The 18,687-nt window shown below is 39.2% G+C and overlaps 1 protein-coding gene across 5 annotated transcripts in view; it reads right to left on the minus strand.

The window, feature by feature from the left end:
• The window catches only part of EBAG9 (estrogen receptor binding site associated antigen 9), a 40,609-nt gene that overhangs the window by 8,859 nt on the left and 13,063 nt on the right, over positions 1–18,687 (minus strand). Inside the window, exons 2-6 of one of the 5 annotated variants that reach the window (XM_073330303.1) lie at positions 16,096–16,193; positions 11,489–11,620; positions 6,859–6,937; positions 6,568–6,726; positions 1,544–1,651 (exon numbers count right to left, since the gene is read on the minus strand). In XM_073330303.1, the coding sequence (XP_073186404.1) occupies positions 1,544–1,651; positions 6,568–6,726; positions 6,859–6,937; positions 11,489–11,620; positions 16,096–16,178 (561 nt within the window). In that variant the 5' untranslated portion in view covers positions 16,179–16,193. Of the gene's footprint in view, positions 1–1,543; positions 1,652–6,567; positions 6,727–6,858; positions 6,984–11,488; positions 11,624–16,095; positions 16,194–18,687 lie in introns of those variants that run through there. The other 4 variants (XM_073330302.1, XM_073330305.1, XM_073330306.1 and 1 more) reach the window with 4 other exon arrangements.

Consider the following 18,687-nt stretch of genomic DNA (forward strand, 5'->3'; position numbering starts at 1 on the left):
ACTCTCCAAGTACCAGACAGGATTGTTTTGAGTTTCCCAACCATCCCCCCACTCAAAAAAACCCCCAAATAAACAAACAAAAAACCCCACCCCAAAATCAAAACCCACAACAAACCACAGTGAAGATGTTAAAAACATCTACTGATCTGAACGCAGTGAAGCCAAATACTGATGGAGCTAGCCTGCTTTCTTTAGAACCAGGTACTAAAACATCTGCCTAGCTTCCAGAATTTTCTAGATTCTAGCAAAGTCCCTACCCACTGCTACTCATCCACATGCTTTCCCCACTTTCCAATGTATAATATCAATCATTATCTATCTTAAATACTTATATGGCCTCAATTATGGTAATGTAAAGTGATGTGACCCCTGAAGAAACCCCTAGTGTAGATGCAGTTATATCAGCAAAACTGCACTTTTACTATTATAGCTTGTTTTACCCTTTTGGGGGAGGGGGTGGTTTTCCTCCTCTGGTGCAAAGTGCAGCTTTGCTGGTACAGCTGTGTCCACACTAGGAGTACTTTAACATTATAGTAGTATTCCTCTACTGATTAAATGCTCCTAATGTTGATGTAGCCTAAGTGACCTGTTGAAGGTCAAACAGGAAGTCTATGGCAATGCAGGGAATTGAACTCAAGTCTCCTGAGTTCCAGGCTAGTGCCCTTCCACCAGACTCTCATTCCTTATTACTGATGACATCTTTTCCCCTTCCTAAGCTGAGAAAATTTCTATAACTTTCTTATTGTTCCTCAACAGACACAACAAGAACATTGATGCTTTCGCCAGTTCTCTTTTATCTTTCCAAGTTAATAACGGTTTTCACACAGACTGAAATTAGAACTCAATGTTTCTAGGGTCAGAAACCCTACCAAGTGTATGTTATCCATATGTACTTTTACAATTCAGTGACAGGTTATTAGAAGCAGAAGTTATCCAAGAAATAAATTTAAATATTTATTAAAAAAAACTATTCTACCATTCTAAAAAGGTATCACTCATTTACAGAGCACCTTATATCTTCAGAGTACTTTGCAAAAAAATTAATCCTACCTATACTCTGAGTAAGGCAAGTATCGCCTCATTTTACATATGGTGTTATACCCCACATTTCTTGTCCGAGTACATCACCTTTGTTGTCAAGGCAAACATGGTCAGCATAAGTGCATGAAGATCAATGCAAATTGTTCCTCTGCCCTTTCACTGTGGAATTAACATGTAATCTACAAAAAGCCTAGAACTCTCTGGTTTAGGAGAGATGGCAACACTCAGGATGTAACTCAGACTAATTTCCAGCAGGCTGACTTGTATTCCCTTCTGCGCATCTCCTCTTTTCAAGAGCAAGGCAGACACCATGTAGGGACAGTACTAATTCAACTAATTCACCAATTCAAATTTGGCATTGCCTGCTCAAATAGCTCTTATTCTTTATCAACAATTCAGGTACTTTATAGCTACTTAATATCCCTCCTCCCCGCCAGACCTTTCTACTGAGGAGCAGACACATTGCCATATAAATAAGAATCAAAACATATAGCATACTTACAGACTGGTGAATAAAAGGAATATCTTGTGTAGCTGCTAATCTACTAGAAAATCCTGCATTTCCATCTGGGATCCCAAAATGTAAAGGTTCTCTTTTTTTAATAACAATCTGAAAGACAACATTGAAAAAGGGGAAAGGAGAAGAAGAGGGGAGGAAGTCCGAGTTTTATACCTCCATTGAGAGCTAATAAGAGCATGATACTATTTCCTCAGTGCTATAATACACTACACCTACAAATGCCAAACCACATCCCTTTAAAAGAAGGACACTAAGTTAGATTTTTTTTAAACACCTGGCAATTTCTTTATGTGCTCCCCTTCTACCAGTACAGACAGACACACAGTTTCTTGTATCAAAGGGGTAGCCGTATTAGGTTGTATCCACAAAAACAATGAGGAGTCCGGTGACACCTTAAAGACTAACAGCTTTGTCTGTGCATAAGCTTTTGTGCATCTGAAAAAGTGGAAAGAAGTTTCTTCTCTTCTTGAAAGGCAGGTCAGTAAATGTAACATGGTGACTAAGAGCATCATGTTCCTTTTTAGTGGCTTACCCTCAAACAAGATAAGAGCCTACACACACATTCTGTCTCTAGCATCTGAAATCCACAGAAATGCAAATCCAAATACAGGCCACCACTTTGTAATAATCCACCATCATTCATCAGCAGGGCCTGAACCTGGGAAATTCAGTACCAAATCACAAGCCTCCACCAGCCAAGTGACTCCTTTAGCACAAGTGATGGAGGCCTGTGCTTTTGGGCTGAAGGTTCAAGGTTCATACCTGTTGATGATCCATGGTGGTTGTCATTCCACGAACAATGAGAATCTCAACTTTTGAGTGTGCACTTCTGCCTCTCCACTGGAGGATTTCCACACTGAAACCAAAGTATGCATTTAACAACACTATGCAGCATGTGTAACTACAAATGTGGACCAACCAACCAATCACAAACTAATTTTCTGGTACTGGTAGACCCAGGGACAGAGAAGAGGCAGAATTACCAAATTATAAACTTGCTGTGCCCCAGCTGTCACCAGCACAAAACAATGGGACCCAAATACCCCAGAGATGTTAAGGAAAAGGGAAAAAAAGGCAAGTTAAACAGATTTCAGCCAAGCTACTGATTACAGAAATAAACAGAGTGAGGCACAAAAAGCAAGTATTCCTCTTTTCACATTTCTCAAGGATGTATCAGGAAAGGCCTACCAAGATATGGGGAGATCTCCAAGTACTGCCCAGAAGACACATCACCATTTGCAGAAGAAAGCAAACTGAAATAATAGTACTTTGGGTATGTCTACATTCAAACTGGTGTAATTTCCAGCTGGAGGAGACATACCTATGCTAACTCTGATCAAGCTAGCGTGCTAAAAATGGAAGTGTAGAAGCAGCACCATGAGTAGCGTGAGGGAACAGCAGCCATGAGTAGGTACTTAGTGTCTTGGAGGGATCATCCTTGGGGGAAACTAGCTCCTTACTTTGATTGTGCTGCCACAGCTACACTTCTATTTTTATGCATGCTAGCTGGATCGGAGCTAGCACAGGTGTGTCTCTTCAAGATGGAAATTAGACCTTCCAGCTCGAATGTAGATATACCATTAAAGAACGTATTGACAGTATTGTCAAGTGCAGTTCTTCAGCTGAAACACCTCAGTTTTTATCCCAGGAGACTGATGTGGATCTAGTCAAATGTTTTATGTTAAGGTAAGAAAGGCCCAGCCAGCTTGTATGCTTTTGATATGCAGTTTTATCATATTAGCTAACAAACCTAAACACTGGGGCAGAACAGAGTATTTACGAAGACGACTCATTACTCAAAATAGCAGCACAGCCTCTTTATAGTTTATAGTTAGGGCTGTCAAGTGATTAAAAAAATTAATCATGATTAATCGTGCTGTTAAACAGCAGAATACCATTTATATAAATATTTCTGGATGTTTTCCACAATTTCAAATATATTGATTTCAATTACCACACAGAATAGAAAGTGTACAGTGCTCACTTTACATTTATTTTTTATTATAAATATTTGCACTGTAAAAATAAGTCATATTTTTCAATTCACTTTTCACTACAGTACTGGTACTAGCTCTTTGTCATGAAATTGGAACTTAAAATGTAGAATTATGTACAAAAAATAACTGCATTCAAAAATAAAACAACGTAAAACTTTAGAGCCTAAGGCGATGTCTACACTACAGCCCGGATCCACACACTGAGATCGATCCACCGGCGGTTGATTTAGTGGGTCTAGTGAAGACCTGCCAAATCGACAGCAGATCGCTCTCCAGTCGACCCCTGTACTCTACCCCCGAGGAGAGGAGTAAGGCAAGTTGAAGGGAGAGTTTCTCCCATTGACACCCCGCGGTGAGGACCCCACAGTAACTCGACCTAAGGCACGTCGACTCCAGCTATGTTATTCACGTAGCTGGAGTTGCGTAGTGCAGGTCAACTTACCACAGTAGTGTAGACCCAGCCTACAAGTCCTCTCTGTCCTACCTCTTGTTCAGCCAATCGCTCAGACAAACAAGTTTGTTTACATTTCCAGGAGATAATGCTGCCCCATTCTTGTTTAAAATGTCACCTGAAAGTTAGAACAGACATTCGCATGGCACTGTTGTAGCCAGTGTTGCAAGATATTTACGTGCCATATACATTAAAGATTCATATGCCCCTTCATGCTTTGGCCACCATTCCAGAGGTCATGCATCCATGTTGATGATGGGTTCTGCTTGATAACAATCCAAAGCTGTGCAGACCAACGCATGTTCATTTTCATCATCATGAGTCAAAGGTCACCAGCAGAAGGTTGATTTTCTTTTTTGGTGGTTCAGGTTCTGTAGTTTGCACATCAGAGCGTTGCTCTTTTAAGACTTCTGAAAGCATGCTCCACACCCCATCCCTCTCAGATTTTGGAAGGCACTTCATATTCTTAAACCTTGGGTCGAGTGTTGTAGCGATCTTTAGAAATCTCACATTTGACAAAACGCAAAGAAGGTACCAATCGGCTGTGAAAGTGTTCTTAAAACGAGCAACATGCTGGGTCATCATGAGAGACTGCTATAACATGAAATATATGGCAGAATTTGTGTAAAACACAGAGCAGGAGACATACAATTCTCCCCCAAGGATTTCAGTCACATTTAATAAACACATTTTTTTAACGAGCGTCATCAGCATGAAAGCATGTCCTCTGGAATGGTGGCTGTAGCATGAAGGGGCATACAAATGTTTAGCATTTCTGGCACTTACATACCTTGCAATGCCGGCTACAAAAGTGCCATGCGAACACCTGTTCTCACTTTCAGGTGACACTACAAATAAGAAGAGGGCAGCAGTATTTCCTGTAAATGTAAACAAACTTTTTTCTCTTAGTGATTGGCTGCACAGGAAGTAGGATTGAGTAGACTTGTAGGCTGTAAAGTTTTACATTGCTTTGTTTTTGAGTAACAACAAAAAAAATCTACATTTGTAAGTTGTGCTTTCACAATAAAAAAGTTGCACTACGGTACTTGTATGAGGTGAGTTGAAAAATACTATTTCTTTTATTGTTTTTATAGAGTGAATAATTGTAATAAAAATAATATAAAGTGAGCACTGTGCACTTTGTATTCTGTGTTGTGACTGAAATCAATATTTGAAAATGTAGAATAAATTTCAATTTGCTATTCTATTGTTTAACAGTGCAATTAAAGCTGCGATTAATTTTTGAGTTAATCACAATCAACAACCCTATTTATAATACAACTTTTGTATTAGACAGGCACGTCTAAAACTGTATATTTTCATCACAGACACAAATCTCTCATTAACTAAAATATTTGTGCACAAGTCTCTCGATTCCCAGGACTGAAAAACGTATTTCAAAATTTGATTGCAGTATCACCCCACGCCACCCACGCTTCCCAGAATATACTCTGATTAAGGGACTTTCAAGTCATTGCTTGAATTTAAAAAACAGTAGAACATATTCCATCAAGGAAATCCAGCTGGTAAATTCTCCCTCCCACCCTACCTTCTTTGACAAAAGAAAGATTAGCCTACATCTTTCTCTCTCTTCTCTTTTTAGTTCCACATCAGAAAGCAGAATAAAACGGATGTAGAGAAGCACAATGCAAATAGATATCTAATACTCCTGGGGTAATTCTGTGCCACTGCACAATTCAGAATTTTACAGAAATTAACGTTGCAGAAATGGGCTGCAGAGAGGGCCCACTGTACCTGGCAGAGCCCAGCCTGCAAATAGAAGACAAGGGTGCGGGGAGGGAACTGGAGGGTTCCTGGCAGCTGCAGTTCTCAGCACACCCTGAAGAAAGGAGGGCGGCGGTATGCAGGAAATGCCATATAGGCCCAGGACCCAGCATCAGACTGTTTCTGGATCACTGAGCTCTAGGAGTCTGAGTGGAGGCTGGAGGTGGAGGGAGGCCCTGCAGCTGATCTCTGGGGTCGGTATAGGGTGAGAGTGTCTGGGCTTTGGGGGGGTTGGGATGGGGGGAGGGTTGCATCTGGGCTCTAGGAGAAGAGGGGGTGAGAGTGTCTGGGATGGTGGGTGTAGCTGGCTCTTGGGGGAGGGGATGTGAGTGTCTGGGTTGGGGGGGGCCATGGCTGGGCTCTGGGAGGGAGGGGGTATGAGTGTCTGACCCCCAGTCTGGGCTCTGGGTGTCAGACAGTGAAACAGGAACTGGGTTTCTTAAACTCTCTACTCCCAGGGGAACTTTTGTGTATGTCTGTATTGTTACAGACATACTTGCTGACAGGTATTTTAAAATAAATTACTAAAATAACTGAAACTGGCATGATTATTTTGACAAATAAAATTTGCAGAATTTTAAAATATTGTGTACAGAATTCCCCCTGGAGTAATACAAGTCCCCAAAACACATCAGTTAGGGCATCCAAATTAGATACCAGAAATCGGGCTATTGAATTTTTGCCTGAAAGCCCTGCTATTTATAGTTTACCTACAAATTATTTCAAATTTCATAAATAGATTTAATAAACATATTTGCATGAACGAAACCTACTTTCTGTGTTTTCCTTATAGTTGGCGTCATGTCCTTAAAATAATCAGGCTCCAGTTGTTCTGAAGCATTCTGTTGTGTGGCCACATTCCCGTTACCTCCTTCAATCTTCACACTGGTTGGTGCTTCTTCATCCCATGAAGTCCAATCTTCTACTTCAGACTGAATACAATTGAACAACATCACCTTAGCATTTGACTTGTAAATGCAAGATAATAACACATTTCACTGGTTCAACAAGGTTAGCAGAATTGCTGTTTTACTCCACATCACCCAGCCCTTTAGAGACATTACCTGTTTAGGAACAGATGAATAATCCACTGTAGTTGGCAAAGTTATTTGGTCTCCACTTAACTTTCGTCCTCTTCCAGACCTGAAAGAGAAATGTAGGATTCCTCCAAGGTCTGAGAACATGAGCACTACATTAAAAAGAAAAGAGCTGCTGAAGGCTAAATGAGCTAGTGGAAGAAAGGAACTTGATGAAAATCATGGCTAAATCAATAACTAACAGAAATAACCCAAGAAGCGGTTCTAATACCATGTTGATAATAGGATTAAAAAGGGACTCACTAAACAAAGTTAATATGGAAAACAATTTTTTTTCAGTTTAATAATTTTAAAAGGTGATGTTAGTAAGAAAGTAAAAGAAGTTCAGTTTACTTTCCACTATTTATATACTTGCTTTACACACTTTGCATTTCTCTCAGCTTGGACAATGGAATTTATAATCAATTTCACTTTCAAATTCTCAGTGCTTCAATGTTTGGGTTGTGAACACTGCAGGCTATGTTAGTTCAAAGACAACTTGTCCCTTAGAATTTTTTTTAAAATTCCTTGGAAACACTTTTGTAGCTTTTAGGTTTTATAAAAAGGTTTGAATTTTACAAATTTATATTTTGAGCTAACAGTTTCCCTGTAATGTGATAACTTAATAAAACAGAGAATACTACTAGATTTCTAATGTGAGGGACAGGTAGGACAAGATTATGTAAGATTCACAGCTGCTATTCAACATGTAGGACCATTTTGAGTGTTGCAGTTTTATCCATCATACCAGGAAATTTCCTTAGAAGACAGAATGAAAAACTGTGACCATTTATGGTTCACACCAAACCATTGAGAGGTTGTGTCAGCACCTGCCCTGTAACCCTGGATGCCTTATGTGCTCTGTTGCTGTGGCTCACTGCCCGGATACCAACAGCTAGCAGACAAGCATGCAGTTCCTTGAGGTCTGTGTGTTGTGCAGTCCTAGATCAGCAAACTGCCCCCAGCAGCCCACCTATAACACAAGAACCCTACCATGGTCTGCATCAGCCTGGGTTACTACTTGCAGGATGACCCCAACACGCCCCCAGTCCTGATTTTCCCCAAAACCATCAGCCCTGAAGTGTCCAGTCCTCTCCTGGAACACACAGAAGTAAAAAAGGTTTGTTGTCCCTTTATAGAGACAAAGTGCAGCTTATTTTAACTGGCATTAACAATCACAGCACTGGAATGGTTTAGATTAAAAGTAAAACTAGTTTATTTACGCAAAAGATATATGTGAGTTCAAGTACAAGTAAATAGAAGTAAAACACACTTTCTAGTGGCTAAGATCTAACTCAACAAGCTACAGCCTTTGTTCAAGGTAGATTTCTTACGAATGTTTCCTCCTTCCAGCCAGGGCTCTCTCTTAGTCAGGAACTTCCACAAAAGTACAAGGTGCTGGTTTCCCTGGTCTTCCTAGGTGAAACATGCCAAAACGGCTTTCTGTCTCTGCTTATCTCTCTCAAAATTCATTGACCCTGTTCCACGAAGCATGAAGATCTCATCCTGTTCTTCCCATCCCCCTGCTGATTTCTATTTAAATGGTGTGCCCATTGTTTTCATTCCACCCTTCTTAATTTACATAGAAGACAGATAGCTGCCTTCTCTCCCATCTGGGGAAAAACAGTTTCTCTCCCTTTGTTTGGTCAGACTTTAAAGCATAATATTAGTGAGTATCCATAATTCCTCATATAGTGTTCACAATGATCTTTGTCACCAGTTCACATATGATACTTTACATGACCCATTTTAGATACAGATTATAACAGTGAGTTGGGGTACACTGGGCTGGTCAAGTCAGCTGAAACTCACTGCTGCATACCAGGAAATCCCTTGCCATCTGGATCTGAGGTTCTCATAGGGTCACACCTCCCCCCTTACAAAACTGCAGGAGGGTTAGCCACAGGCTGACCCATAGGAAGCAGGTCAGAACCCTCTTTCCTGGGCAGGGCATCTGCCACATTTTCTCTCCCGACCCCATATAGAAAAAACCTATTTTGTCTCCTTTGTCTGTTCACAGTCTCCAGGATGTAATATCAGAGAGTATCCATAATTTCACTTATAGTGCTGTTAGAAACATTTCACAGTGATATTAATGACCAGTGTGTTATTAGATTTCAAATGACATATTACATGTCACCTTAAATAAATATCACAACACCAAGTGTGAGACATAGTGAGTATGTCAGGTCTGACCAGAGTTGCTGACACAGAGTAGTGAACCACCAATGGGCCTCTATTTCACAGGAACTAGTGCCGTACAAGAACCAAGCAGGAAACTAACATTCCAAATGCATGCCTTGCGTAACTCTCTCTTTAAGAACGCCAATAAATCAAGTTAGAACAAATATATTGTGGCTGATACAATATTATTGGGAGGGTTTGTTGGTTTTGGGTTTTTTGTTTTTTTTTTAAATAAAATGACGGAACTTGTCAGACGTGTATGAACCTCATATCTTCCAACAGCACAATCCTTCACAGTATAATCTAACGATAGGTCTTGCCTACATTAGGATATTACCACAGCTGTAGGTAGTTTCACCAGTGGAAGTTACAGTTTAGACAGAGTTCCAGTTTTTTCAACACTGTCATCTAACTCTGCTTAGATTGTCTATATGGCGATTTAGCACACAGCCAACTGGGATGTAAATCTACAGCACAGCAGCTGATGTGCACTAACTGGCCAGGTGGACCCTGCTGCCACACACTAGAAGTTCCATAGTGTGCTCTGATCTACTGCTGTTTGAAACTTCTAATGCAGTGGCTCTCAACCTTTCCAGACTACTGCACCCCTTTCAAGAATCTGATTTGTCTTGTGTACCCCCAAGTTTCACTCACTTAAATACTTACAAAATCAGACATAAAAATACAAAAAAGTGTCACAGCACACTGTTGCTGAAAAACTGCTTACTGTCTCATTTTACCATAATTATAAAATAAATCAATTGGAATATAAATATTGTACTTACAGTGTACAGTATACAGAGCAATATAAACAAATAATTGTCTATGAAATTTTAGTTTGTACTGACTTTGTTAGTGCTTTTCATGTAGCCTGTTGTAGAACTAGGCAAATATCTAGATGAGTTGATGTACCCCTTGGAAGACCCCTGAGTACCCGCAGGGGTACACAGTCCCCTGGTTGAGAACCACTGTTCTAGTGCATGGCAGGAGCATCCAGATGGCCCCTTAGTGTGAAGCAGATTGGCATGCTGTAGATTCACATCCTAACTTATCATGCACTACATTGAAATACAAACAAGCCCTCATATTGGCACACCAGTGAAGAATTATAGGTCTGAATTTTCCTTACATTGACAGTACAACATGGGATGGCATGGAGAATATCTTTGAGCTATACAGTCTTTTCTTCCCTTTTCCGGTTGAGAGATCAGTTTCTGAAGTCAGCCATATAGATAGCCTGAGCGCTTGAGGCCATTGCTCCTTTAGAAATTCTTTTCTAGTGCCGGATGGATAAATAGTTGGGGAAAGAGACCAAAGGACTAAATGAGCATTGCTCAGTGAATCCACATATCAGTTTAAGACCCTCATTAGAATACATGACAGGCGAACTGGACACAGACTGAGAATCCAATGTTTGTAGCAATGACCATAAACTGATTAAATTTAGCATTCTGCAGCCAATACAGAGGACATATTAGCGAACAGTCAGACAGACAACTAAAAGGCCAAGGAAACTATTTGTTGCTAGATTGAGTGCTACACGCTCAAAGTTTCTGTTTCTATCATTTATATGCAGAGAGTACACAGGCAAAATTTCAGAAGAAATGTGTGCTGTCAGTTCCCATTATAGTGCATTAAAATGGGACACCACCAGCTTGAAAAGTTACATTTCAATACAAAAACATTGTGTCTATTATTGGTACACATGCTCCTGAAATTACTATAATAGGAAGACTACAAAATATATTTCTTATTTTTCTGCAAGGTGTTTACTTTATGAATGTGACAGCATTATGATTGTAATCAGTTCCACTATTTTGTTGATAGTCATTTGCATTACTGATGTCCTGATCTGAAGAGTTCACATGTGTACCTTTTTCTAGGCTCTGCAGGAGAGTATTTACTAATAACAGGAGCAGGCTTGAAACTGAAGAGACAGCATCTGATGTACGAACAGCGAGAAGAGAAAAGGGTGTCGGGGCCCAAATATGGTTAATACTGTTGTTCTTCGGTCTGCCCAAAAGACCCTTGTGGACACAGCAAGAAAGCAGAAAGATCCCTTATAATTTCCTCTTAAGCACTCTACTTGAAAAACCCTCTATGAGAAAAGTGAATTTGTTTAAGTTAGTCCAGTTCAAAAAAAAAAAAAAATTCAAGTTGGTAGTACCCTTTTAAATATAAGTATTAACACAGCATTGGAAGAAGTTTTGAGCTCTCAGACTTTACAGTTAAGGTCAAAGAGCAACTCCATGAGACATACAAGCTCCCCACATATTTGCAAAAGATCAATTTTTTTCTCCAGTTCCACAAGCTTTTTATTTTGGGGGAATAAGTCTGCATTTGAAAGAAAAATCTGAAGCCTTGCCTGGAGCTTCCCTGTTTAGTAGGCACCAAACATCACTACAATCTAATTTAAACGCCCTTCTAGACATACTTGTAAGTGATGGAAGTGCATCCCCATTTTCCTGCTTGTGTGCATTGAATTTCCACAAGGCCCGCAGGCTCAGCACAAATCCTGAGGGTTTTTCCCGATTGAAATGTCACTCTTGGATTACAACACTCACTCCTGCTGAGAAAATAGGATGCAGCGAAGGAAGAGAACATTTAAAACGTGCTTCCACCTACACCTAATCTCAAGTAGCAACACAATACTAAAGGGACTGACAAAAACCAGAGCACTGGACTCTTGACTTATCAGTATTACCAATCCATCCTTAATTGTGTTAGTACCTCTTCAACCATTCAAACTTTAAAGAAGCAGAGAGTTTCTTTAAATGCTTTGGCCCTCTCTATGATCATCAGTGTATGGAATAATAGTTTGGATGAATGGTGAGTGGTGAATCTAGCACTGTACATCAGGGGGAGTCAACAGGCAGACCAAATCTTTTATTTACTTATTATCATCATCATTTTTGTATTATTTTCTCTGGAGTCTGGACCTTGACAAAAATAATTGACTTCTCCTGATGTATATAATTAAGCTTGGCTTATAGAACACAAACAAAAATCCCACAAAATACACTGATTCTCAGTAAAACTAACTATGTTAGGCCTCAATACTGCAAAGACAACTGAATGGGATGGACTCCTGTCCCCATGCAGAGCCCCACCAACTTCAAAGGGACTCTGCATAGATGCAGGGGTCCAGGCACATGTTTCTCTTTGCGGAATCAAGGCCTTAGCATTTAAAATGTGTTTACTAGAACTTGTACATGTAGTTGCTCCCTACCATTCACAGCAGTTAGGTGTCTATGATCTGGGAAAACCCAGATTTATGGCTGTGGTAGCTTTCACAGTCTATTGGAAAAAATAATCCAACCCAATGGTGAAGATCAATGCACAAGAACTGATGAAGAAAGCAACAGGGGTTTCACCCACAATAATGATTAACAAACAAAAACAAAACAAAACCCCAACAACCCAATAGAGATAAGATTGTGAATAGATATTGATCAATTTCAATGTCACAGTTACAAACAATTTTTTTTTTTTTAAATCAAGCTTTTGAAAGTCAGGAAACTAGAATAAAGGCTGGAACTTGACTGAGCACTTCCAGACTTTCTGATATTTAGTTGTTTTTATTTAAAGAGTATCATCAGGCAGTGTTCCAACTCAATTTAAAAAAAATAAAAAAACTAATGCACATTATACTGTTTTAAAATAACTACATATCTATTTACATCCTTAAGTATCTTAAAAGGACACTGTCAATTTAGGCCTCAATCCTACAAACAAACAAACACTTAACTTTAAACATATGAGTAGTCCAATCAATTTCACTACAACACGAGTGAAGTTAAGCATATGTTTTTAGGATCAGGGCCTTGAAAAATCAAACTTCTCTCGAAAGTACTGCACCTACTATTGCTACAAGTAGCTCCTAATCTTACTATAAATAAAGAAATTAAAAGACGTTTTTCTCTATTTTTTCCTCTATGCTGACATGTGCATGTGAAAGCATTTTTGTTTAGTTAATTTCCCTTTTTATGTGACTCACACAGCAAAAGGAGTGAGAAAAATACTTAACATTAAACAAGCTCTTATTTAAACTGACTAGATTTTGAGTTGAGGATTTCCCAAAAAGCTTTGGCCTGGACATTTTCGTACTAGAACTTGTATAGAGTTATTTGTTTTGTTTTAGGATTTTTTTTCCCCCAAACACCATTTTAAATTGACCTTGTACTGATTTTTTTTAAAAATCATATATATCATATCTTCACATACAAATTAAGGAATATATATATCAACCTCCTAATCTGGGTTAAATAATGTTTATTCCCTCCTGCCCCCCCACTGTTCCTCAGATGATCTTGTCAACTGCTGGAAATGGTCCACTTTGATTATCACTACAAAAGGTGCCCCGCCTCCACCCCCGCCCCCACTCTCCTGCTGGTAATAGCTCACCTTACCTGATCACTCTCCGTACAGTGTGTATGGTAACACCCATTGTTTCATGTTCTCTATGTATATAAATCTCCCCACTGCATTTTCCACTGAATGCATCCGATGAAGTGAGCTGTAGCTCATGAAAGCTTATGCTCAAATAAATTTGTTAGTCTCCAAGGTGCCACAAGTACTCCTTTTCTTTTTGCGGATACTAACACAGCTGCTACTCTGAAACCTATGTATAGAGGAGTAAGCTTACATGAATTCATGCATAGCAGAAGTGAGTGGAGGGATTACAGAAGTCTTTCCCCAGAAGGTAACCACTTCGATCAGGGAGAAAATGGAAATTTCATCAGAAGCTCTATTCCTGCAGAATCCACAAAACATTTCTAGGCAAGTATTTAGCCATTTCAGGAGTTTTATAAACTTTGCAGGAACCCCAATCCTAGTGGCTCTCTGGTCTTGCTATAAACCCAGCATGTTGAGAGAAAGACACCAGAGATTATAAACTATAGAACCAGAGTCTTTTGGCTTCATTGCCTCACTCTGCTCCTGCACAGCTAAAGGTCTGCATGAAACCTAGCCAGGAACCCTATGAGGTTTCTGAACATAGCGTGCTTGTAAAACATCATAAGTTTATTTCTTTAAAAAAAAAAAAAAAAGACTGATTTCTTTACTTTCCTTGAAGTTTAAATTTGCAAACTGCTCTAAACCTTTTCCAAACTCTAAAAGACTCTGCTCCAAAAGATATAGGAAAATAATCATTGCTCTAGCTGGACTACTATCCTGTCTCCAACAGTGACAAGCATCACCTATTTCAGAAATAGGTGCAAGAAACCCTTAGACAATACTCAGAGACAGTTTCTTCCTTATCCTGTTGTCAGATGTTGGCTCATGCCTTGAAGCATGAGGGTTTCTCGCTTTTCTCCTGGTTTTCTTTATTTTTTATTTCCTTCCCAAAATAACTCTGGATGTTCTCATTAGTCATACACATGTCCAATCCTTTTTTGAACCCTGCTTAACCATTGGTCTCAATGAAGTAGGGTAGGAATGAGTTCCAAAGGCTAATTTTGTGTGGTGTGAAAAAGTGTTTCCTTTTATCAATTTTAAATTTGATCTCTATCAATTCAACTGAATGACTCTCATTCTTGTATTAGGAGAAAAGGTAAAAAGAAATGTCTGATCTACCTTCTCTATACCATTTGTTCTTTTGTATATGTTTATCCTGTCCCCTCTTATTTACTTCCTCTCTAAAGCACAGCCCCTGTCTTTTCAATCTCTTTTATATTAAAAATTTTTTCCATACTTTGTCATTTTTGTCATCTATCTTTGATACCCCGCCCCACACACTTTTCACTATATTTCTTTTTAGCTGCAGTGACCAAATATGAAAACTATTCCAAGAGGGGACATACCTAGTGTCTTTAGAAAAGAGTAAGGGGGATTTGATAGCAGCCTTCAACTACCTAAAGGGGCATTCCAAAGAGGATGGAGCTCAGCTGTTCTCAATGGTGGCAGATGACAGAACAAGGAGCAATGGTCTCAAGTTGCAGTGGGGGAGGTCTAGGTTAGATATTAGGAAACACTATTTCACTAGGAGGGTGGTGAAGCACTGGACTGGGCTACCTAGGGAGGCGGTGGAATCTCCATCCTTTGAGGTTTTTAAGGTCAGGCTGGCTGGGATGATTTAGTTGGGGTTGGTCCTGCTTTGAGCAGGGGGTTGGACGAGATGACCTCCTGAGGTCTCTATCAACTCTAATATTCTATGATTCTACTGAGTTTTTCTCCCCCACACTTTCCATCCCAGTGCTGAGGCATCCTAACGTTTTCTTTACTTTCTTGACTGCAAATTCATATTAAGCAGAGGTTTTCCCTGAACTGTTAACAATGAGACAGCCAGAAAACCTAAGTGTCATGAGGACAGCAGAAGCCAAATTTTAAGTATCTAAACCAGTACTTTTTCAGATACGACATTTCACAAAGAAACAACATTTTACAATTTTCTTCAACTAAATTCTAACTGGTTTTTAGGCTCATCTCTTACAGACCTGTACAATTTACCGCCAAGTTTTAAAAAAGCCCTTAATGGGCAGAAGGCCATTTGAGGAGCTTCGGATAGACTGGTTTGGTTTTGGCAAACAAAAGTGGAAGGGTCACAATTAAGTCTATAATGGAAAGCTAGTGACAAACAATTGTGGACTTGATATTGCAATTTTAAAAAACCCTGAGAGCTGGTAAGTGTATGCTTTGCTCTAAGGAGGTTTTCAGCTAAAAAAAGTGGGATTTTTCTTCCAGAAATTCAGAACACAGATTTTTCAGATATGCTTTTAGGAAACAACTTTCAAAACATGCTTTAAAAAAAAAGTTAAAAATAGGCATAAGACACAGCCAGGATTGTTGTTTTATAAACCATATGGTATACACACAGCTGTAGAACTTAGTCCAATTACTCACATTACAGCACTACATAATTTTGAATGTCAAATGAACATCAAGATGAACGGTTTGAATACAGTTTAACTATCATTCAACTAGGCTTTGTTCTGCAGTTAAGAACTATGCAAATGAGTAAAGCAAGGAGGAAAGATTAGAAACAACTTGTAATTTAAACAAAAGAAGACTAGGCAGTTTAATACATGAAACCATGTTATTTACCTGCATATTAGCCTCTTAATGAAGGACAACACTGCTGCCAGGCAAGTACAAATTTTAAAAAGCCGGAACTGTGTGATGGCCATGGCAAGAAATTTTGCCTGTAAAATAAATAAATTAAAATAAACATTAAAATAAAAATACCCCAAATGCATAATATCTTTACATAGCTTTTAGGCCTGATTAGCTTCTCAGTTACCCATGAGTAAATCAAGAGTAACTCCACTGAAGTGAACGGAGTTACACCATTGAGGAGAGAGTCAATGCACAATACACATTATGTACGTACTATTTGTCATCCATTATGACATTTTATTGACATTGTAGTAGTCATATAACAAGTTCTTCAAATATATTATCGGGGGAAAAAGGTGGGGCCCGGGGTACTCAAGCAAACAAAAAAAATATAAGAATACCATCACATAAATATGAGAGAACGTGTCTGTCAGTTTCCTGTCAGTATAAAAATAACAGTAAATATAATTCTATATAACCAGTCTACTTTAGATATGATTATTATTCAAACAGGTAGCTGCAGCCAAAACATGTAATTGGTTGCTCACACAGTTCCTGTGAACTTCAATAGGAACTTTAATCACAGAAGTTGGCCCTTGGGGAGCATGATGCCACTTGGAGCAATTGACTCTACCATCATAAGAAAGAACGATCCTAACAGACCACCTATTTAAACTACAGACATGGATGTCCCTCTGGTAATTACACTGTCAAGTTATGTATTGTGGACAGGATTGTGCTGTAACCAAGTCACTTAACTGGGCTAGAACCCTGGCATTGGCTAAACCAGTTTAAAACATCTCCGAAACCATCACATCTCAGAGAGGTGGATGAGGCTTTTTTTAAATAACTAAAAAAACATCAAAAGCACAGGACTTGGTAGTGATGGGGGACTTCAACTACCCAGACATCTGCTGGGAAAATAACACAGCAGGGCACAGATTATCCAAAAAGTACTTGGAATGTATTGGAGACAATTTTTTATTTCAGAAGCTTTCAGAAAGCTACTGGGGGCGGGGGGAAGGCTGTTCTAGATTTGATTTTAACGAATACGGAAGAACTGGTTGAGAATTTTAAAGTGGAAGGCAACTTGGGTGAAAGTGATCATGAAATGGTAGAGTTCATGATCCTAAGGAATGGTAGGAGGGAGAACAGCACAATAAAGATAATGGATTTCAAGAAGGCAGACTTTAGCCAACTCAGGGAATTGGCAGGTAAAATCCCATGGGAAGCAAATCTAAGGGTAAAAACAATTGAAGACAGTTGGCAGTTTTTCAAAGAGACATTATTAAGGGCACAAGAGAAAACCATCCCACCGCGTAGGAAAGACAGGAAGTATGGCAAGAGACCACCCTGGCTTAAACAGGACATCTTCAATGATCCAAAACTCAAAAAAAGAGTCCTACAAAAAAAGTGGAAACTCGGTCAAATTACAAAGGATGAACAACAAAAATATGTAGACACAAAATTAGAAAAGCCAAGGTACAAAATGAGATCAAACTAGCTAGGGACATAAAAGGAAACAAGAAAACATTCTACAAATACATTAGAAGCAAGAAGAGGAAGACCAAGGACAGAGTAGGCCCGTTACTCAATGAGGTGGGAAATGGCACAGGTGCTTAATGACTTCTTTATTTCGGTTTTCACCAAGAAGGTTCGTGGCGATTGGACATCTAACATAGTGAATACCAGTGAAAGTGAGACAGGATCAGAGTCTAAAATAGGGAAAGAACAAGTCAAAAATTACTTAGACAAGTTAGATGTCTTCAAATCACCAGGGCTTGATGAAATGCATCCTAGAATACTCAAGGAGCTGACTGAGATATCTGAGCCATTAGCAATTATCTTTGAAAAGTCATGGAAGATGGGAGACATTCCAGAAGACTGGAAAAAGGAAAATATAGTGCCCACCTATAAAAAGGGAAATAAGGACAACCCAGAGAATTACAGACCAGTCAGCTTAACTTCTGTACCCGGAAAGATAATGGAGCAAATAATTAAACAATCAATTTGCAAACACCTAGAAGATAATAAGGTGATAAATAACAATCAGCATGGATTTGTCAAGAACAAATCCTGACAAACCAACCTGATAGCTTTCTTTGACAGGATAACAAGCCTTGTGGATGGGGGGAAGTGGTAGATGTGATGTCTCTTGACTTTAGTAAGGCTTTTGATACTGTCTCTCATGATCTTCTCATAAACAAACTAGCGAAATACAACCTAGATGGAGCTATTATAAGGTGGATGCATAAGTGGTTGGAAAATCGTTCCCAGAGAGTAGTTATCAGTGGTTCACAGTCATGCTAGAAGGGCATAACGAGTGGGGTCCCGCAGAGATCAGTTCTGGGTCCGGTTCTGTTCAATATCTTCATCAATGATTTAGATAATGGCATAGAGAGTACACTTACAAAGTTTGCAGACTATACCAAGGTGGGAGGGGTTGCAAGTGCTTTGGGGGATAGGATTAAAATTCAAAATGATCTGGACAAAACAGGAGACATGGTCTGAAGTAAATAGGATGAAATTCAATAAGGACAAATGCAAAGTACTCCACTTAGGAAGGAACAATCAGTTGCA

This window comes from Lepidochelys kempii, chromosome 2, assembly GCF_965140265.1.
Source record: "Lepidochelys kempii isolate rLepKem1 chromosome 2, rLepKem1.hap2, whole genome shotgun sequence".
NCBI classification, from domain to species: domain Eukaryota; kingdom Metazoa; phylum Chordata; order Testudines; family Cheloniidae; genus Lepidochelys; species Lepidochelys kempii.